General features: G+C 41.5%; 1 protein-coding gene across 4 annotated transcripts; it reads right to left on the bottom strand.

The window, feature by feature from the left end:
• Positions 1-1,706: 1,706 nt before the first annotated feature.
• LOC133070500 (ATPase PAAT-like) lies at positions 1,707-19,133 on the bottom strand. Of its 4 annotated transcripts, none has more exons than XM_061162840.1 (6): positions 18,750-19,133; positions 16,461-16,664; positions 15,574-15,646; positions 13,486-13,674; positions 8,195-8,649; positions 1,707-2,861 (listed from the first exon to the last, which is right to left on the bottom strand). In XM_061162840.1, the coding sequence occupies exons 1-6, from the start codon at positions 18,911-18,913 to the stop codon at positions 2,627-2,629; spliced, it is 1,320 nt and encodes a 439-aa protein (XP_061018823.1). In that variant the 5' UTR covers positions 18,914-19,133; the 3' UTR covers positions 1,707-2,626. The 4 variants fall into 4 exon arrangements, with proteins under 4 accessions (XP_061018823.1, XP_061018822.1, XP_061018824.1 ...); XM_061162839.1 differs by having other exon boundaries at positions 13,468-13,674; XM_061162841.1 differs by lacking the exon at positions 18,750-19,133 and adding an exon at positions 16,913-18,385 and having other exon boundaries at positions 13,468-13,674.
• Between the last annotated feature and the right edge of the window lie 3,823 nt (positions 19,134-22,956).

Raw genomic sequence — 22,956 nt, forward strand, 5'->3', positions numbered from 1 at the left:
TAGGAACCCATGCATAGGGTACAAGGGTTCAATCCCTGGTCTGGGGAGATTCCACTTGTGGAGCAGCCAAGCCCACACGCCACAACGACTGAGCCTGGGACCCCCAGAGCCTGTGCTCTGCCACAAGACAAACCACTGCAGTGAGAAGCCTGCACATCACAACTAGAGAACAGCCCACACACAGCAGGGAAGATTCAGCGTAGCCAAAAATAGGGAAGAGGGAGATTAACATTTATTGTTTCCTCCTGTGTGCCAGACCTGTACTAGTTGCTTCATGTTCAGAGTATTATAAACTCACACAAGATGGAAGCTGTGATATTCCCATTTTACAGAAGGGAAAACTGAAGTTATTAAAAATATTGAATCCCTCATGCAAAGTTAGACAGCAGTTAAGTGACCAACAAGGAAGAGCTCAGATTTATCTATCCTTGTGTTTTTTCCTCTACATCATCATGGACATATGTTCTCCAAGAACACTTAGAGAAGAAATGTCAGAATGGTAGAAAACTGAAACCCTGGGCTGCCTTTAAGAAGGAGGAAGTAGTGATGTGAGGGCAAGAAGGGACAACGAGGAAGATGCTGTATTTGCTTTCCCTTGAGAGATGAGTCACTTCACCTTTCAATAGCCGTGGATTTCAAATGTCAAAGGAGATCAATTCAAAATAAGGTTCTACACCAAAATCTACATGGGCATCAGGAAACAAGGAGAAGGAAAGGAGTCCTGCATTCCAGGCCCATCTTCCCCACACTTTTTTAAGAGAGAGATTTTGGTGTCTATAAGGTGGAAAATTCAGTTGAAGAATATTTGATATCAGCTCTTTTCAGTCTTGAACTTTTATATATCTTTTTGTGTGTCTTTGATATGACCATATTTCTGTTTCAGATGTAATCAAGGTGAGACTTCTAATATGAGTCACGTACCTGGAAGGAGGCCTTTTTAAAAATAATTTCAATTGTTTTTGGCTTTGCTGGGTCTTTGCTGCTGCATGGGCTTTTCTCTAGTTGCAGCGAGTGGGCTCCTCAATGTGGTGGCTTCTCTTACTGCAGAGCACAGGCTTAGGTCATGCAGGCTCCAGCAGCTGCGGCTCCCAGGCTCTAAAGCACAGGCTCAGGGGTTGTGACACAGGGACTTAGGTGCTCCGAGGCATGTGGGATCATCCCAGATCAGGGACCGAACCTGTGTCGCCTGCTTGGGCGGGCAGATTCGTTACCACTGAGCCACCAGGGAAGCTCTGGAAGGAAACATTTTGTAAATCAACAGACTACAACTACCAGAAGCTGTAAAACTGAACTAAAGGGCTCAGCTTGGAGGGAGAGGCATTTCTCCTGAACAACAATGGAAATACTATCTTACAGCTATGTATGTTGTCCCATCAATTAGAAAAGAATAGAAAAATATGCAAATTCTCAAGTGGCTGTAGTGAGAGTATGTCCCATATACTGTGTCACCTTTGTAGTGTGATACAAATGAACGAGAGTATGTAAATTGCCCTCATTTGAAAGAACTGACCACAAAGTCGATTGCAAAACACCCCCTTTCATAAAGCATTTTAAGAAAAGATAGTTGAGGGAGGTAGGCTCAAGAGGAAAGGGATATATATACATTCACGGTGTTGTAAGGCAGAAACCAACACAACAATGTAAAAGCAGTTATCCTCCAATTAGAAAAGAGAGTTGAAAATAAATTTGTTTACTTAGACAAGTAGTTTCCAGAGTGGATACATTTATTTTTTAAATGTGAATCATCACCCTTAACACACATATGATAAGTTATAATTTCTAAAAATTAAGTCTGCCTGAGAGAACTGTAATCTCCTTGATTCATATGCCTCAACCCCTCAATGCAGATCCTCAGAATTTCATGCTTTAAATATACAGAAAAGGGTTCTGGAAAGAGGAACCTGTACCAGTCCAGAAAGGAAAACAGTTCCTTGTATCTTTTGGATTGACTGAGATAAAATAAAATGACTTCTCTCATTTTACATCAAACACTAGATCTAAGATAACATTCCTAATAAGGAATAGGCTGGCTCTGCTTTGTACTTCCCTCTCTACTACGACACTGCACTGAAACCAATGATACTAACATCAGTGTAAACTACTTTCACACATGCCAAACACTGCATTTTCCTCATTACCTGAGATAAACAATACAAAATGTCAATTAGAGATTTTAATGAAGTTTCCAAGTCTTCCCAATTTTTCAAAAACAATTAGAAAAAGAAAAATTATCAAATACCCTAAGCATTATTTTTCAGACTCCTAAGACTGTAAAAAGTCTTTGTATAAAAAAAAGTACTTCAACAAAACACATACACAATACAAACTAACGAACTGCTTTAGAAATCCTTAAAATCTTAAACATTTAATCCAGAAGTATACATAAATTTCAGTAAGAGTGAAAAATATTACAAACAAAAATAACTGAAGATCACACCATGTTAACATAGTGTACAGTACTGGATTTACAATGTGTGCAGGAAAATGAACACTGAGGTCACTTCACGTAAGTGGTAATATTTCAAAGGACATTAAATACTTGCTTTTCATAAACTTTCTGGGGTAGGGTTTGGCTTTCTAATAAATATGTAATAAATATCTGTAGTACTTTGTACATGTTGAGCGTTTATCTTTCTCCATTTGAAAGTCCTTCTCCAGAGTCATAATGTCTCAGAGGCATCCCAGAGGGTGGGGAGTTCGGACGTTGCAGCAAGCCCATTAACAAAGCAATCTTATTATCTATGTGCTCCTGGAGCTTATATATTTGCTGATCAATGTAGTCTGTAAGTTTCTTTTCCATCAGTTCCATATTTTTAGAAAGAATCTTTTCCAAATAGGAACAAAGAGGTTGCTCTTCTACTCTAAAAATAAATTTAAAAAAATATTATGACAATTTTCCCTAGTATTATAACAAAACAGCCAAAATACACTACAATAAAGTAGCCAATACACATTGCTGAAATTTGTTTCCACAACTACATTCTGTCTCCTTCCAACATATTTCCAGGTTCTAGACACATACAATCTTGAATGCTCAAAGCATTATTATTGCTTCAGTTCTTTAAATATTTAAGCATAAATTGAAATAAGAATATAAAAATGAAGATGACAGAATTTCTACCCTCAAAATCAAGTCTTTAGATACAAAGGGTCTTTCTTTTTGGTTTTGAGCTCCAAATCAAAAGCAATCTTGCTTTTTCTTTAAGGTCTTTGTATGTCTTCCAAGTCCTTCCCCAAGCAACCCTACCATTTTAACAGTTTTCTCAGTTTTCTCTTTTCTTCATCCAAACAACCTTCTAAAGCATTGGAAGGACAAGGACAGTGAATTTCAGAATGGTCCACAAAACTCTAGGATCTCCTCATATTTTTCCGGGTATTCCATGAGGTCAAAAGTATTTTTTATAATAACACTAAGTTAAATGAACATGAATTGTACAATAAATGTACAATGAATTATCCAGAGGCCACACCATGTAATGTCATTACTGTGATGACTAATAGCTATATGGTTGTATATTCTGTTTCCTAGAATTCTTTAAGGTAGTAGGTTTAGGGTATAGATAAATGTTTTTCTCAGAGGTAACTTGATTTGTTCTCAGTATTTCTACTGTGGTCTTACTAGCTCTGTAAGGCAACATATATGAAACTACAACCCAAAGTCAATACAGTTTTACATACATTTGAAACAATACCATTGTCACTAAACTTTTTAAAAAGAAAACATGGTATTTTTTCAAAAAGATATTTATGTTACTATGTAATGGGTTTATTGTTATTTCTAAACTAATAAATATTTTTATATAGCCTACATAAATAAAAGTTCTTTGGAGTGCTCAATTATTTTTAAGAGGGTAAAGACCAAAAACTTTGAGAACTGCTAATCTAGAATGTAGTGGTTTCTAGTACTCATGCATGGATGAGAGAGTTGGACCATAAAGAAGGCTGAGCACCAAAGAATTGATGCTTTTGAACTGCGGGGCTGGAGAAGACTCTTGAGAGTCCTTTGGACAGCAAGGAGATCAAACCAGTCCATCCTAAAGGAAATCAACCCTGAATATTTGTTGGAAGGACTGATGCTGAAGCTGAAGCTCCAATACTTTGGCCACCTGATGCGAAGGGCCAACTCACTGAAAAAGATTCTGATGCTGGGAAAGAATAAAGAGGAGAAGGGGATGACAGAGGATGAGATGGTTGGATGGCATCACCAACTCAATGGACATGAGTCTGAGCAAGCTCCGGGAGATGGTGAAGGACAGGGAAGACTGGCGTGCTGCAGTCCATGGGGTTGCAGAGGGTCAAACAACAATGACTGAACAACAACACTCTAGAATATACAAGAAGCTTTTTATTGTTCTCTTTCTTTTCAAATAACTATAGATTCATAGGAAGTTGTAAAGATACTATATTTGCCCAGTACCCTTCACCAAATGGTCCTGGTCTTTACTTCTTATGTAACTATGGTATAATATCAAGATCAGGAATTTGATGTCAATACAGTGTATGTATGCCATTTTATCATACGTACACACATTCATGTAAATATCACCACAATCAAGAGACAGAACTATCCCTTAACTACAATGATCTCCCTCCTGCTACCCTTTCATTGTCACATCACTTCCCTAATCTCCTCCATCCCGAACACCTCGTAATCACTTACAGTGTTCATCTGTATTATGAGAATGCTACAGAAATGGAACCATGTAACGTGACTTCTTGAGATTCTCTTTTGTAGATCAGCATAATGCCTTTGCCAGACAACCAAATTGTTGCATGTGTCAATAGGTCATTCCTTTTTTTTTTTGGTCATTCCTTTTTACTGCTGATAGCATCCCATGATATGGATGTACCAGGGTTAATTTAACCATTCATCAACTTTAAGACATATTGGCTGCTTATAGTTTTGGGCTTTTACAAATAAAGCTATGAACAATTGTGTATTGATTTTTATGTGGAAAAATATTCTTGGGGGAGTTCCCTGGTGGTACAACAGATAGGAATCCACCTTCCAACTTAGGGGACACGGGTTCAATCCCTAGTTGGGAACGATTCCACATGCCACAGAGCAACGAATGAGAAGCCAGCGCCAAGCAACGAAGAGCAGCCCTTGCTCGCCACAGCTCGAGAAAGCCCACGCGCAGCAGTGGAGTCCCAGCACAACCAAAACTAAATTAATTAATGAAAAAAAGAAGTTTTCATTTCTCTGGGATAAATGCTCAGGAGTCTGATTTCTGAGTCACATGGTGACATGTTTAGCTATGAGAAACTGCCAAACCTTTTTTAAAGTGGCGTACTACTTTAAATCCCCATGAGCAATGTATGAGAGATCCCATTTCTCATTGGTATCTGGTTTTGTCACCATTTTTAAACTTTTTATTTTAACCATCTGAATAATTGTATAGTGGTATCTTGTGTCTTGTGGTTTTAATGTGCCCTTCCTTAATAGCCATGAGGTCAAAAACAGCTCATCTTTTCATGTGGTTATTTGCTTTGTACATCTTATCTGGTAAAAATGTCTCTCTGTGGTCTTTTACCCATGTTCTAATTGGATTTTATTTTTTTTTTAATGTTGAGTTTTCAGTACTCTCTATATTTTAGATGTAAGTCATTTGTTGGATTTGTAATCTGAAAATATTTTTTTCCCACTTTGGAACTTGTATTTTATTCCTCCTAAAAGAGTCTTTCACAGAGCAAAAGTTCTAACATTTTCATGGAGGTCAAACATTTTTGGTGTCTTGTCTAGGTTCCCAAAGAATGTCTCCTATGGATTATTAGAAAACTTCCATAGCTCTATGTTTTACACTTAAGTCTCTGATCCATTTTGAGTGAAGTTTTATACAAGGTACAAGGTTTGGGTCATAGTTCACTTCTTGCTCCTTGGCTATCCATCTGCTCCAGCACCCCGAGTTATAAAGACTCTTCTTCCTTTATTGCACTGCTGTTGCGCCTCTGTCAAAACTCAGTGGAGCACACCTGTGTGGGTCTACCTCTGAACCCTCTACCGGCCTCCACTGAGCCCCGGTCTGCCCTTCTGCCATCACTGCCTGGTCTTGACACTCTCGCTGTACAAGACTCGACATTGGAAGAGGGACTCCTCCCAGCTCATTCTTCTTTCTCAAGGCTGTCTTAGCTATTCTTCCTCTTTTGCTTTTCATATAATTTTTAAAATAATCCTGTCTATGTCTACAAAATATTGTGGTGAAATTTTAGTATGTATTGCATTAAACCTTCATGTCAACGGGGAGAACTGACAACTTTACTGTGTTAGAAATTCAATTTGTAATTTAAAAAAAAAAAAAAGAAATTCAATTTGTAATTTAACAGTTACTAGGAAAGAAATCATCCAGGCCCAACTGGTTTTCATTGGAGACTTCTACCAATACCAAACATCATACGAAAAAAATCACATCAATTTTACACAATCTCTTCTAAAATATAGAACTCAAAAAAAGGTAGAACTCATTTTATGAGACCAGTATCACCCTCATAATATAAAACCAGACAAAGACAGTAAAAGATAAATACAGAGTAGTATCTCCAATGAATTCTATGTAAGAATACTTGACAGAATATTAGCAAATCAGTTCCAGCATTGTATAAAAAGAATTAGACCCCACAATCAAGTGGGATCTATTCTAGGTATGCTAGGCAGGTTCAGTTTTTGAAACTAATGTAGTTCACCATATGAAGAGATTACCGAAGAAAATTCATGATCAAATAAATGGCCATAGGAAAAATACTTGACAAAATCCTGTATCCCTCTATGATGAAAGAAACTCTGATAACCAGGAACTAAGAAACACTAAGCTTCAGCAGCCCTAAGCAATCTGACTTCTCTCCACCTTTTATAGTCTTTCGTGTTTGTTGTATTATATCCAGGGATTTTTATTGTTAACAGGGAAGATCTGAGAGTACTGGAGACATTCCAGCTCAGCTGGAATCAGAAAAGTGGAAATGGAAGTTGCTCAGTCGTGTCCGACTCTTTGCAACCCTATGGACTATACAGTCCATGGAATTCTCCAGACCAGAATACTGGAGTGAGAAGCCTGTCCCTTCTCCAGCAGATCTTCCCGACCCAGGAATTGAACCAGGGTCTCCTGCATTGCAGACAGATTCTTCACCAACTGAGCTGTCAGGGAAGCGCAGTTTTTAAGGTTTAGGTTTTGTTTTCTTTGCGTTTTAGTATTGGTTCATTTTGCCATGTCACAGGTTAACACTGATGAAGACTGTCAACAACTAAAACACTGTCACCTTTCCTTGTTCTTCCCAAAGAAGGACCACTATTTGTTTCAATAACTTACTAAACTCCTCAAATTTTAATGCTATTAAATACATTAAGAAAATTTCAACCAATACAACGACCTCATTTGAGATGTAAAAAAAGTCTTAACTCAAAAGACTGAAATAGTAAGGCAAAATAGTTAAGTCAGAACCATGGCTAAAGTCCTGAATTCCCATCTAGTTCAATATTTGGAAACATTCCGTCTATCTAAAGGACGGTGTGTGTGTGCTCAGTCACGCCCAACTCTTTGCAGCCTCATGGACTATAGCCCACCAGGCTCCTCTGTCCATGGAATTTTCCAGGCAAGAATACTGGAGTGGGTTGCCATTTCCTAGTCCAGGGGATCTTCCCAACCCAGGGATCGAACCTGTGTCTCTTCTGTCTCCTGCACATACTAAACACTTAACTATCCCTCAATCAAAGCAGGAGTGGAAAAAATTGGAATTATGAAATCAGAGGATAAGAGGCTGTATACTATAAATAATTAAGAGCTGAAAACTGTTTGGATGACTCCAAAATTAGCCCAGGTCACACAGGATCTACAAGGAAAATCCATTGCAAGGGCTCACTTCATACAATCGGGCAAACAGTGTACACATCATGGCTACCACAGCTCCTCCCCTTTCATACAGGTATCTCTCCACTCCAACCCTTGTCTGATGCTTATGCTCCTCCCACCAAACGCCTGAGAAGTGCTCGGCACCTCCAGTTTACACACTTCTTTCAAAGCAACACGTTCTACTCCGTAGACTATTTCTTTCCTCTACATGTGTCAGTGGTGAAATGTCAAAGCTCCTACGGTTCTCTCCGGAAACAATTTCAGGCAGAAGTTACTGAAACAAACCCCTCTCCTCCACCTGCCTCCTCATCCTCCCCCACACCCCACCCGACCACACGGGTCTAAACACTTACGTGACACCCCCAGTGCCTCCGCCGGGCTTCGGGATGCTGTCCTGCCACTTGATGCCGGGTCCCACCCGGAGATGGCTCACCTGACCACACAAATTCTGGAGAAGAGGCAGCAACTCCGAGTTAGGTATATGTGAGCTGTCACTTGCTTTCTTTGATAATAAAGAAGATACTGCATTCTTCAGGTCATTCTCAAGAAGAGAACGACTTTGTGGCACAATTTTACACTCTTGGAGGCTGCTCAGGCTTCCTCCACCAGCTGGCTGCAGACTTTTCTCAGTGTTAGCTTCTGAGTCTTCAGTCACGTTTCCAGATGTCAGCCCAGTTCTGAAAGGAAAAGGTGTGGAGGATGACTTGTCGAAGGCTCCCGGAGCAGATGAGGACTGCAGTCCCGGCACGTGCCTGTGTCCTGCCTTTCCCAGGATCGACTGGAGCTGCTCTCCGAGGGCAACACGATTCTAAGGGAGGCAGGCAAGGAAACAGCAGGAACATTAATGACAATGACAGCTAACTCTGGAGGCAAGGTGCCTTCTTCCCTCTGAGCCTCGGAACATTCACATGGAGTAGACTACAGCCATGGTCCCAGTACTGAGTTGAGGAGAAAAGACTAAAGCTAACCCGGCCAAGGTAACACAGCTGTCTGTGGCAGAACTAGGACTGGAGCCCCGGACACCCAACTCCAGTCAGGACTTCTAGTCATTCCAAACTCCAGTGTAGTTCTGCTAAGGAAAATCTGCAAATAAATACAAGCATACTTAGTAAAACTGCACAGGCATATTTTAGTGTTTCCACTACAAAAGGCCTCCTTAATTTATGGTATTTTTGAATGAGTCACAATAATTGATAATTTTCCTAGAATTGAAAATCATCTGTCCACTGTCACATATGTAGGCCACCCTAAGGATATGCAATTCATTTTCACTGGAAGATAGACTAGATAGTTACTTGCTTAAAGTTTGATGCTCTACTTATATGCTTAAAGTTTGAATACTTTTGTGACATTTTCAATGATTAAAATGAGCTACTTTTGGGCCATGTTTGCTGTAATAATTTATAGGGTAATGATTATGTTTTGTGGCCTCAACTCGACCAGCTAGGCTATATTTCTTCCTGAAAAGACTGGCTCACATTTGTTAGGTTACAGTTTCCTCTAGAGAGGCATGCTCTTGCTATGTTCTTCAATATTTCCACAAGAGAAAAGCAAAACTACCTCCAGCCTAGCTAACTGTTATATTACATGGCTCTACCCTAAATTCTAAACCCAGAACTCTTACTAGAAATTCTTTTCTATTAACTTATCTGTTTGTTTATTTATTTTGTTGCACTCTACCACATGAGGGATCTTAATTCCACAACCAGGGTTTGAACCCGGGCCCCCTGTAGGTGGAAGCTTGGAGTCTTAACCAATGGACCACCAGGGAAGTCCTAGAGATTCTTATCAAGGGATATCATCTCATAGTTAATGCTGTTCAACACCTTGTGAGAGAGACTAAGAAAAGCATTATTCAAGATCAGGTGAAGACACTCGATCCATATATTTTCTGGATATACTAAAAAATGATGCTTAGATAAAATTAGCCCAGAACTCATTCATTCAACAAATATTTACCAGAAATCTACTCTGAGTTAGGTACTGATTCAGGCCCTGAAAATAAGACAGTGAAAAGCAAATACAAATTTGTATATATACTCCCAGAATTGTGAAAAATTAAATATTTATCTCTGACCCTCTTAAAGGATTTGCTTTAACCTTTTACTCACCTTGAAAAAACAACAACAAAGAGAATCTTTTTATTTTTTAAGATAAACAAGGTAAATAGTGAAAAATCTTGGAATAACTGAATATATTTTCTTTGAGAAAATGGCCCAGAGTTTCCACTCAGATAACTTTAAATGACAAACATATGCCAGACACCTATGAGACAGAATTCTTACTCAGTTATTCTAAACTGCTGAAGCAAAAACAAATCAAAGTCAGCACATGTGAACTCCAAATAGAAGGAAATAAGAAACCACTTGAATAAAGCTTTTCAGGCAACAAGGAACCATAAGGTGCAGGTGAAGCAAGGGGAGGCCAGGAAGCTGCTCCCAAGTCCCTCCTTTCCCTCTGGACAGGCCCTGCCCCAGAGAACACGCGAAGGCCTTGACAGTGTGCGTGGTTACCCCCTTTCCACAGAAGGAGGGGTCCTGATCGTGAAACACCCCTACTCTATACTCAACAGATACTTACAGAGCTTATGTGACACTTCTCAGAAAGACAATCCATGGGTTACTTGTTTGCAAACAAAAGCCACCCCAGAGAACCAGGTATATCCCGTGAGAATCATTCCATAAATATAGTCTTCCCATAGAAATAGGATATTTATTAGCATGTTTAAAAGAAGAGTTCACAGGATCATCTCCTTTCTTCCCCAGGGTGTTTCCCAAATGCCCCCACAGGTAAGGATTTAGCACATGCATATGAGGGGAAACAGGATACAATACATGTGCTGCTGGTTGGAGGACTTGCATTTCTGGCTGAGAGACAAAGCTACAAAGACACACAGCAAGGTTGAGAGTAAGATAAGAGCTGGGCAAGGACTCAGGATTTACCTAATGCACTTCTGAACTGACATAAATTCATGATGAAGAAAGCATATTGTTTTGGGAATTAAATAAAAAAGCAAAAAAAAAAAAAACCCTTAAAGACATAGCCGAAAAAACACCTGAAACTTTGGCATCATTTATTTTCCAAAGACAAGTTTTTAAAACATAAATATCAGTCATGAACTGATTTTTTTTAAATTCATTAACCCTCTTGAATGTTTCCAAAATCTTTCACACACACACAGTTTCTTCTGTTTTTAAATTTTTAATCTATATGTCCACTGGATCTTTCCCCTTAAACATTTGTTCTTAAAATACACTATGCATAGGGCTCATCTGGTGTTGCTGGTTAGAAATAGTTGAGTCCTGGATCATACCCTCAGGGTTTTAGGTCACAACTGAGGGCCAGTGTTCTGTCTTTATAAGCATTCCAAGGGATTCTGATACAGGCAGGTTCCTTATCTCTAGCATTCTTGAAACAATCCACTTTAACCTGGCTACCTCCACATTCCAACTACTCATTTACTATCCAATCCTTCAGAATCTGGTTTTCATCTCGCTATTCAAGCAGACCCATTAAGGATCTGCAAAAGAAGCTTAGTTGATAATCAAGGAACATATACATTAGAGTCATAAATAAGACAGATCAGATTCCTGTTTGCACAAAGCTTATATTTCAATTAGATAAACAGAGCAATATATATACATGTATACATGTGCGTGTATATATAAAACAACAAAAATAATGAAGAAAGCCATGATGGAAATATGATACAGATTGTGCAGGCACAATCTAACAGCGTGGCTAGCAAAGGTCTCGCTCAAGTTGGAACATTTAAGATGAGGCTGAAAGAACAAGAAAAGGGCAGACTTGCTAAGATCAGGAAGAGGGGATTATGGCCAAAGAGAACAGTTAAGAGTGCAGAGGTCCTGAGGTGGGAGCACAGGTGGATATTTGGGGAACACACACCTCAGAATATCTAGAGACGAGCATCTGAGTAGACGTGACAGGAGATGGTGTTGAGGTGGGAATGATGGCCCAGATCTGAGATGACAGGGTGAGGAATCTGGATTGACTCTGGTGTGAGGGGAAGCAGTTCGGGACATTACACGGGGGAAGTCGAGTCTGATAGACCCTCTGAAATCATTCTGGTTGTTCTGTGGAGAGGGAGCGCTGGACCAAGAGCACCCGTTAGGGACCGCCTGAGCTATGCGGGCGAGATCACTGTAGCAGAGTACGAAGAGGACGGACTCTGTGCTCTTGGAAGCTCTCCTTTCCGAGGTTTCCAAGATCATCACCAGCTCTCCTGTTCTCCTGTGTCTGCCTGTCTCTCCAATGATACTCCTACTACATTAATGATGGCAAATCTCACAGAAGTTATATGACTTTTTTATTTGTATTATTTGATTTAAACTTTCACATTCATCCTATGATCTCAGCAGCTTTGCTAGATTGTAAACAATTACCGTTTAGATTGTAAACATGAAGAAATGTATCCTTAAATAGAGGACGCAATGCTAAATAAGACAGAACTAACACGGTTGAATTCAGGTCTCCTGACATCACATCTCTGGTGTTCTAAACAGTGGCTCCTGTACTCCGGCTCCTCGCCCCTCTCCCTGTGCTCTGAGCAAATGCAGGTGCTTGCCCAGGGTCTTCCTTCCTGGCTCCGGTCTCTCCCTTCATCACCTTCCCTGTCATCTACTAGGGATGCTCCCGCCCCTCTGTGTTTCCGAAGGCTCACAACGTCACCCCAGGGAATGTGGTATTCACATAGAAAACTCAATACTCCCAAATTAAACTACTTTTTTCCCCTCCAAGTCACTCCCTCCCTTGCGTTCCTTGTGTATTATTGGCATCACCATCTTCAAAAGTTTGGTTTCACGTTTGATTCTATTTTTCTCCCCAAAACCCCATACTAAGTTATTGTCAAGTCCCAGTGGTTCCACTGTTGTAGCATCTCACACCCAGCACTAGGTTCCTCCTTCAAGTTTAGACCCTCCTTAACCCTCATCTGGACGAGAAATAACACAGAGATCCTTTTCTTCCTGCAGTCTCACTTTCTACTGACTCCTCATCTTACATGTAATAGTGGATTAGAGTTAATTTAAACAGGTAAAACATGCCCACAAGCTTCATAAGAGCATTCAAAATCCTCTATGATCCAGCCCTAGTCTACCTGAAGCTTCCCCTATCGCTTCTTCACTCCAGAGAAATGAACTTCTATCCGTTTCCTAGCTACATTATACTCCTTCCAGCACTGAAGATTTAATCCATACTGCTCTCTCTCTCTCAAGCTGCAGCCCTCCAAATTCACATGCCTAATTCCACCTATGTAGTCCCCTAGTAAGACCACAGAGACCCTTAGGGACAGGCCATAAACTAATTCACCCGGGAACCTTCTGTAGTAACTAGAACAGAGCATCATTCACGAAGAAGGGGCTAAGTAAATACTTGCTGAATGAATAAATGAGTGAATTCATAGAAAATTATGAAGTCTGTAATAGAAATATTTTATTTGTAAGGGCATAAGGCTACAGAATGTTACTTTTAGAAAAGTTAGTAAAGATAACAGTCACATCAATAACAATAGTTAAATAGAAAAGATTTATGTCACCACATGTCCTAATAAAAAGCTATTATTTAAAGAATTGTAATGGTATCTGGAAAGAAATCCATTCCTACTTACCTGCTGCTGTAATCTCACCATATTCATCAACTGCTGAGCTCCAGGTGATAACTTTGACCCCATGGACTCCATGATGGTTTGGACCCTCTCCAGGTCTATCCTTGATCCTAGAGCAGGACAGCCTGCTGAAGAATGTGCCGAGACTGGCCTCACGTGTACCACAACTTTACTGATGAACACACAGTTCTTTTCACCAAAGGAGAGAAGCTATTATAACACAAAAGACCAGGAAAATTAATAGTAATAAAAACAACCATTATTTAAGGTCATTTCTTATTAATACTGAAGTAAGAAAGAAGCATTCAAGAATCTAAAAATTAAATTCAAGTACATTTTTAAGTTGTCTCTAGAACAGTCAAAGCCAAGAAAAGATTCAAAAGAACAAGAAAAATGTAAAAAGTCCTTTTTAAGTAAAAGTTTACATACAAATAATGTTGTATTTAATAATGTTTTCTTGTTTAAGGAACTAAAGATAAACTGTATCAATCTGAGATCTTACCATCCTGAAACATGCTATATCATTTAATACAAAAGAAGACTGTCCAGGATCCCATGCAAAATGTTTGTGAAGTGCTAAATATAACTCAGTATTTTAGAATTAAAACCATAGGGAATATTAAGACAACCTAAGAGATCTCAATAGTTTACACATGAAAAACGAGTTCATGGTGATTTTTTTAATTTGTCAAGAGAGTAAATAAAGGTCAATCTTTGAGCCTAGTTCTTCTGGATTCTGTCCCAGGAGCTTTTCAGGGCTGTGTCCTGCCTCATCTTGTATATGCTTCTAAACCAAGATGTTTCCTGTGTGCTGTAGGACGGCAAAGTAGCAAAGTGGAAAGCAAACAGGATTTAGAATCAGACAGACCTGAGTTCAGTGAGGGCTGTGCCTGGGTGACCCTGGGCAGATGCCAAGCTTGAGTTAGGGGTAAAATCAGTTTACATGGTTGTTATAAGGATTGTGCGTTAAAATGTCCAGTATATATCACTGAGTGAGTGCTCAAAGATATGCATCAGTAACTACCATTTAACTTTCATAAACTATTGAAGGTAGTATTGGCCCAGAAGAGGCCTTCATACAAACCCAAAGATTTTCCTAAATGAAACTCTCTGCACTCCCTGGTACTTCCAAAGCACAATTACAAACCCCATTCATCTTCAGAGACAACAAACTCATACATCACATAAAGACACAGGTGAATAGAGGTCCATGATCTAAAAACTCAGTGTGGCACCAAAGATGTGACTGTCATCAACAAATAAGTACCTCATGAAATGTATACACCCACACTTCAACATGCATAGTATGCCTTTCAACCCCCAAGCCTTTCTCACCAGTGAATGTTGTGCCTATTTTGCACACTTAATCTACCTGTCTTGCCACTATAATATGAGCAACATTCCAGTTTATTTTATAACTGCCACTTCCTAAATGCCGAGTACAGCAGCCGCTATTCTATACGCACTCTAATATGTGCTGGATGAATGCATCACTTTACTAAAATGACTTTAGAAGCCATTAGTGTATACACCTAAACAACATCTTGAGATAGTTCTGTGCTCCTCTGTAACTAATAATCAGCACAGAATTTTAGAGACAAAAATAATCCAAGAATTTTCTTTAGTTCCCTATTATTACCCACAAAGTAGGTCCCAAAAGATGAAGGAACTTGCCCAAGGTTACTTTTTTAGTCAGCAAGAGACCTCACTTAATAGTCAGGGCTTATGATTTCCAGCTCAGTACTCTTTCTCCAGATCTGATGACATCAGTAAAGTTTACCTTAATAAAATTTTTCATGCTGACACCACCAGTCTAAACACCTTTAACTTTGGGATGCTCTTGTCTGAAACTTCTCTAATTGTGTCCAACACTGCTCTACTAACAAAAGTACACTGACGTGACCATAGGAAATAAATGATCAAATTTTAAAAGAAGGTTGATAATTATTTTAGAAAAGAATTTCTTTTTACATGTTTACTAAGTATTTTTGAAATAAAACGAGGGACCATGTTGGACTAACTGCATTACCAATTTATGGAAATAAATATATCTATATATTAGGAAAGCAACTGTAGTTTTAAATTAGTGAAAATTTAGGAATGACTTACCTTTATTTTACCAGCATGTGTGCAAGACTCCAATTTTAGATATTTTTTGTATAAAGTAATCTTTTCATGTTCACTAAAAATAGAAAAGAACTGATTTATTAAAAATTTCACACATTATCACTAAGAAGAGTTATATTTAAAGATAAAGGTTACCAGGACAATATTTTAATCTTGAGATTCAGTTTTCCTGGTGAGGCATGAACAGTAGAGCCTTCCTACTGAATAGCACTAGATATGAAGACAATATCTGCCACTTACTAATTATAGAAGAAAATTAAATTATATATCCAAAGTATACTCTGCAGCACTGGCATATTTTAAAGCTCAACAACGTATCTGTCATACACAACATATATAGTACATAAAGCAGCTCATACTTTGATTCATATTAAAGAATGATTAGAACAGAATCTTCATAAGAAATTGGGGGGAAAAAAGTAAAAAAGTCTAATAATGGGTTAAGCTTGCCAGTATGGCACAGTCTTGAGCTCATGCTCTATTTGGTAACGGCATCCTACAAGAAAATGTTCAAAGTTCCAGGCTGACTGACAAAGTGATTTTTGGAAAACAGATTCCTTATGAGTTAAAGAAAACAAATAGGAAACTTATCAGAACTTCATTTTCATCAAGCATTTCCCAAACTAGCTATGATCTTTTACTGACTTCTCTACCTTCCATTAGCTCTCCATTTCCACATTCACACTTCCAACTAGGCTGATCTACACTGTCTTTAAGATCCTTAAAGGTCTAAACTTCTACCTCTGCTGGTATGTTTTTATCTTCTCTCTCCTAGTGTTTAGCACCAATGTCAGAGAATCAACAGATACTGCAAAAGCTCAAAAAAACACTACTTCAGAAGAACACTTCCACATGCAGAAGTCACAAACCTGTTATCCAGAACATTACAAACATTCTTGCCCCTACTGGTTCCACAGTACTCCTCTCCTAAGTATACTTCCATATTTCTTGCTGAACTTAAAATGCCAATAGAAACGATTTCTTCACCTCCATGAGGGTCACATCTCAGGTGAAGGAAGCAGGGGTTTTCATCTTGGCTGTTCAGGTTCCTTTTCAAAATCACCAGATCATGGCTGAAAAGAAAATGAAGAATATTATGTAGTGTTATAGTGCTTCCCTGGTGGCTCAGATGGTAAAAAATCTGCCTGCAACGCAAGCAACCTAGATTCGATCCTTGGGTTGAGAAGATCCCCTGGAGAAGGGCTGGCAAGCCACTCCAGTATCTTTGCCTGGAAAATCCCATGGACAGGGGAGCCTGGTGGGCTACAGTCCATGGAGTGACAAAGAGTCAGACACGATTGACTAACACACACACACACACCTCTGAATATTCATTGGAAGGACTGATGCTGAAGTTGAAGCTCCAATACTTCGGGCACCTCATGCGAAGAGCTGATTCATTAGAAAAGACCCTGATGATGGAAAGACTGAAGGCAGGAGAAGGGGATAACAAAAGCTGAGATGGTTGGGTGGCATCACTGACTCAATGGACATGAGTTTGAGCAAGCTCCAGAAGATGGTGATGGACAGGGAAGCCTGGCCTGCTGCTGTCCATGGCGTCGCAAAGAGTCGGACACAACTGAGTGACTGAACAACATGCAGTATTACAGTTCCCTGTCATTAACAGAACACTGTCATTAACCCCCTTAATGGGCCACAGGGGTTGACATGTTATCCAATTAATTGACATTTGCATTTGGAGTCCAAGCACCCTGCAAAGCACTGATCAAATAAATGCTCAATACAGAAATCATGAGGAAATGATGCTTTAGACTCAGGGCTCTCCACTCTTATTTTCCCCTGGACTTCTATCTACACTGTAGGCGACTTCCTGAAAACTGCCTGACCAGTTAATGAAATGTATTTACTGGTCGGCTACTGCGAATTAAAAACCGTTCACAAGTTGGGGGTTGAGGGCAGATGCAGAATAAAGGGGAAAAGTGTGCCATTTTCAAAATTAAACTGATGAAGATTTTTCAACATTTGGATTTTTTTAAAGGCCTATTTTAGTCCACGGGCTTCCCAGCTGGCTCAGTGATAAAGCATCCTTTGCAAATGCAGGAGACAACAGGAGACGCGGGTTCCATCCCTCGGTGGGGGAAAATCCCCTGGAGGAGGAGCCGGCAACCCACTCCAGTATTCTAAACTGGGCAATCCCTGGGACAGAGGAGCCTGGCGGGCTACAGTCCATAGGTCGCGGGTCGCCAAGAGTCAAGACACGGCTGAAGAAGGAATTCCATCACCTCCACTAGCTTTGTTTCTAGTGATGCTTCCTAAAGCCCAATTGACTTCACTCCAGAATATCTGGCTCTAAGTGAATGATCACACCATCGTGGTTATCTGGGTCATGAAGATCTTTTTTGTATAGGTCTTCTGTGTATTCTTGCCACCTCTTCTTAATACCTTCTGCTTCTGTTAGGTCCATACTGTTTTGTCCTTTATTGTGCCCATCTTTGTATGAACTTTTCCCTTGGTATATCTAACTTTGTTGAAGAGATCTCTAGTTTTTCCCATTCTATTGTTTTCTTCTATTTCTTTGTATTGATCACTTACGAAGGCTTTCTTGTCTCTCCTTGCTATTCTTTGAAACTCTGCCTTCAGATGAATATCTTTCCTTTTCTCCTTTGCCTTTAGCTTCTCTTCTTTTCTCAGCTATTTGTAAGGCCTCCTTAGACAGCCAGTGAATTTGGCCTTAGAGAAATAGCAGGTGGTGGGGATGCCAGTGCCTCTTTGAACCTGGTCCAAAGAGGAGAGTCCCTCGCAAGGTAAGTGTCGCATTGGTCGACAGGTTTTTTTTTTTTTTGCAGGATAAGAGGTCGGTTCTGATCTCGACAAGGGGCTTCAGGAGCCAACAAGATGGACTCAAGGCGGGTGTGTGTGAAACGCTGTCCCCCGCTCACCTGCCCACCCTCCACCCCCGCCCCGTTCCCAACATTCACACCCGAGTCCCCTCAGCTTTCCCGCGGACGACCCTCTGTCCTCCCGACACCCGGGCCCGGCCGTCTCGCCTTCGCCGCCCGCACAGCCCCGTCACCCGCTCGGCTCCCGCATTTCGGGGGCAAACCCTCTCCCCTCAGGGTCCCCGCCTCCCCTCGCGGCTCCCCCAGGAGCGCGGCTGTGTCCCCGAGCACAACCCAGTTCCCGCCGGCCCAGCGCACCCCGCGGCGGGCGGCGCCAGCATCTCCTTCCAGTCTGCGTCTCGGGCGCCAAGACCATCCCGGGTGAGATGGAGAGTCTGGGCCAAGGCTCCGCACGCAGCATCCCAGGAAGAGGCTAGGGTCGGGCAGCGGCTCAGCGGCCCGTGTAGGGTCTCGGTCTCCATTCGGCCACCTACGGACCAAGCCGGCTCCGGAACCTCTCTTTATAACTCTTTAATTTGCGCCAGACCGAGGGAAGGTGAAAGAACAGGGCAACTTCCGGCTCGGCCGGCAAACCTGAGAGCGGCCGCTTGTCCCGGTTTTCTGGAGACCAGCTACCGCAGACACGCATGCGCGCGCCGGCCGGATTTGGCAGAGAGGTTCAAAAGCTCTGGGCCACGGTGGGGCGGCGCGCAGGGGAAGCTCCAGGTTAGAGCATGCGCGCTGACAGCACGTTGGCCACACTCTAGGCTAGGCGCAGGCGCAGTGCGGTGGTCACGCATCCCCACCCCGCCCCCCAGCGTTTACTTGACTTTAGGTTCGTTCGCTCAGTAGTGGTCCATTCTTTGCGACCCCAGGGACTTCAGCATGCCAAGCTTCCCTGTCCATCACCAACTCCCAGAGCTTGCTCAAACTCCGGTGTCCATCCAGTCAGTGATACCGTCCAACCATCTCATCCTCTGTCGTCCCCTTCTCCCTCTCTGCCGTCAGGCTTTCCCAGCATCAGGGTCTTTAACAATGAGTCAGTTCCTCACATCAGGTGACCAAAATATTGGAACTTCAGCTTTAGTCCTTCCAATGAATATTCAGTACTGATTTCCTTTAGGATTGATTGGTTTGATCTCCTTGCAGTCCAAGGGACTCTCAAGAGTCTTCTCCAACACCACAGCTCAAAAGCACCAATTCTTCAGTGCTCAGCTTTCTTTAGAGTCCACCTCTCACATCCATACACTAGTACTGGAAAAACCATAGCTTTGACTAGACGAACCTTTGTCAGCAAAGTAATATCTCTGTTTTTAATATGCTGTCTAGGTTGGTCATAGCTTTTCTTCCAAGGAGTAAGCGTCTTTTAATTTCATAACTGCAGTCACCATCAGCAGTCATTTTGGAGCTCAAGAAACAGCCTGTCACTGTTTTCATTGTTTCCCCATCTATTAGCCATGAAGTGATTGGGACCATGTGCCATGATCTTAGTTTTTTGAATGTTGAGTTTTAAGCCAACTTTTTCAGTTTCCTCTCACTTTCCTCAAGAGGCTTTTTAGTTCCTCTTTGCTTTCTGCCATAAGGGTGGTGCATATCTAGGTTATTGATATTTCTCCTGGCAATCTTGGTTCCAGCTAGTGCTTCATCCAGTCGGGCATTTCGCATGATGTACTCTGCATTTAAGTTAAATATGCAGGGTGGCAATGTACAGCCCTGAGGTACTCCTTTCCCACTTTGGAACCAGTCCATTGTTCCATGTCCAGTTCTAAGTCTTGCTTCTTGACCTGCATACAGATTTCTCAGGAGGCAGATCAGATGGTCTGGTATTCCCATCTTTTAAGAATTTTCCACAGTTTGTTGTGAGCCACACAGTCAAAGGCTTTAGCATAGTCAGTGAAGCAGTAGTAGGTGTTTTTTCTGGAATTCTTTTGCTTTTTCTATGATCCAACAGATGTTGGCAATTTGATCTCTGGTCCCTCTGCCTTTTCCAAATCCATCTTGAACACCTGGAAGTTCACACCTGGCTTGGAGAATTTTGAGCATTACTTTGCTAGCTTGTGAGATGATTACAACTGTGCAGTAGTTTGAACATTCTTTGGTTTTGCCTTTCTTTGGGATTGGAATGAAAATTGACCTTTTCCAGTTCTGTGGCCACTGCTGAGTTTTCCAAATTTGCTGTCATATTGAGTGCAGCACATCCACAGCATTGTCTTTTAGGATTTGAAGTAGCTCACCTGGAATTCCATCACCTCCACTAGCTTTGTTTCTAGTGATGCTTCCTAAAGCCCAATTAACTTCACTCCAGAATATCTGGCTCTAAGTGAATGATCACACCATCGTGGTTATCTGGGTCATGAAGATCTTTCTTGTATAGGTCTTCTGTGTATTCCTGCCACCTCTTCTTAATACCTTCTGCTTCTGTTAGGTCCATACTGTTTTGTCCTTTATTGTGCCCATCTTTGTATGAACTGTTCCCTTGGTATATCTAATTTTGTTGAAGAGATCTCTAGTTTTTCCCATTCTATTGTTTTCTTCTATTTCTTTGTATTGATCACTTACGAAGGCTTTCTTGTCTCTCCTTGCTATTCTTTGAAACTCTGCCTTCAGATGAATATCTTTCCTTTTCTCCTTTGCCTTTAGCTTCTCTTCTTTTCTCAGCTATTTGTAAGGCCTCCTCAGATAGCCAGTGACTTTGGCCTTAGAGAAATAGCAGGTAGTGGGGATGCCAGTGCCTCTTTGAACCTGGTCCAAAGAGGAGAGTCCCTCGCAAGGTAAGTATGGTGTCCTCTTTCTACAGACCTAAAGCACCTCTTCCTGACCCTCACTCTCTGGAACAGACCCTGAGCCTGAGGGTGGTGGTTGCGGGGGGATGGGGACGGGGAGGGCATGGAGTCGGATTTTCTCTCCTCACTCCCTTTTCCACACGCACTCTTTCCTTCGAGGGTGTCAGGTGGATGCCAGCAGTTGGACTTTAGTTGGAGATTTGGATGGTGTTCATGGCAGCTGTGGGACTGGGGCAGGTGGTGTCTGAGGAAGGTTAGGGGCTCTGGGACGTGGGCCTATTGTCCATGGGGCCACCAGGTCAGATGGAAGGTGGAGAAACAGCAGGGCCCGAAGGGGTTGGCTGCCCCACCCCCCGCCCCCCGTCTGCACTCGAGGCCCCTGGAGGAGCAATCAGGAAGCGTTGAGTCTGTGGTGGAGTAAAATCTGAACTGAACCTGCTGGGCCTTTAAGCTTTGCCCAGAAAAGTGGGAGTGGATGGAATTTTCTAGATACTCTTGGGGTAGGAAGGTATATGGTCCTTCCCCACGACCACCACCCATCCTCTTCATGAAGCCCATAGAGATGAGTTTTCCATGTTCTGAAAGGAAAAAGGGAATCAGAATAAAAAAGTGGAATGTCAGAGTTTGAAAGGTCTTGCTTCTTGTTCTAATACATTAATTTTCATTGACAGTAACATGTTTGAACAGTCTAAATAAACTCTTCTTCAGAAACATCAGTCTGCACTTGAAAGAGCAGGGTCAACACTATCACTGGACTTCAGAGTTCCTGAACAAGGCTGAATGACCAGGAGTCAGGAAACTAGACTTCTATGGTCTCTCCTTTCTCTTGCACAGTCAGTGAAGTCACCAGATCTGGGTTTTCTGAAAGAAAACCTATTATACCTTTCTTCATCTCTGCTTCTTTTTTGAAGCACTAACTTTCATTTGAACAATTCCAGGAGCTTCTTTCCTGTCCTTAGCCTTCATTCCCAGTCACTTCCGTTCCACCCTCTGCTCTGCCCTCTGCTGCTGCTTCTGGTGCTTGTTGCTCTTGACTGAGTACAGCCTCTTGTACTCTGATTCCTGCCTGCCTCCCTGCCCTCCCTCCTACCTCAACCTTTGCAAAAGCGGTTCCCTCTTCCTGGAAAGCCTGTTATTTTGGAGCAGAGAAAATCCTGTTCATCCATCATTCAAAACCACGCAGATCTCCACCCTACGACAGAATTAAACTCATTCCTCCATACGACTCTTATGCTTTTTAGGTATCCCAAAGAAAATCCAAAACTGGAGGTTATGTTTATTAAAAGTCCTCCCAGGGATATTTTGTTCCATTATGTTGCAGGTTCAGTTCAGTTCAGTTGCTCAGTCGTGTCTGACTCTTTGCAACCCCATGAATCGCAGCACGCCAGGCCTCCCTGTCCATCACCAACTTCCGGATTTTACTCAAACTCATGTCCGTCGAATCAGTGATGCCATCCAACCATCTCATCCTCTGTTGTCCCCTTCTCCTCCTGCCCCCAATCCCTCCTAGCACCAGGGTCTTTTCCAATGAGTCAACTCTTCACATGAGGTGGCCAAAGTATTGGAGTTTCAGCTTCAGCATCAGTCCTTCCAAAGAACACCCAGGACTGATCTCCTTCAGGATGGACTGGTTGGATCTCCTTGCAGTCCAAGGGACTCTCAAGAGTCTTCTCCAACACCATAGTTCAAAAGCATAAATTCTTCAGCACTCAGCTTTCTTTACAGTCCAACTCTCACATCCA

Source organism: Dama dama, chromosome 15 (assembly GCF_033118175.1).
Source record: "Dama dama isolate Ldn47 chromosome 15, ASM3311817v1, whole genome shotgun sequence".
Classification (NCBI taxonomy): Eukaryota; Metazoa; Chordata; class Mammalia; order Artiodactyla; family Cervidae; genus Dama; species Dama dama.

What these genes read in the sequence shown, in the direction of transcription:
- LOC133070500 (XM_061162839.1), bottom strand. Translation starts at nt 18,913, where the DNA reads ATGGAGACCGAGACCCTACACGGGCCGCTGAGCCGCTGCCCGACCCTA. An exon ending in TGTAATGTTCTGGATAACAG is followed by an intron (nt 15,647 to 16,460) that starts GTTTGTGACTTC and finishes TTCTATTTTTAG; the next exon opens with TGAACATGAAAAGATTACTT. An exon ending in CACATGCTGGTAAAATAAAG is followed by an intron (nt 13,675 to 15,573) that starts GTAAGTCATTCC and finishes GTGTTATAATAG; the next exon opens with CTTCTCTCCTTTGGTGAAAA.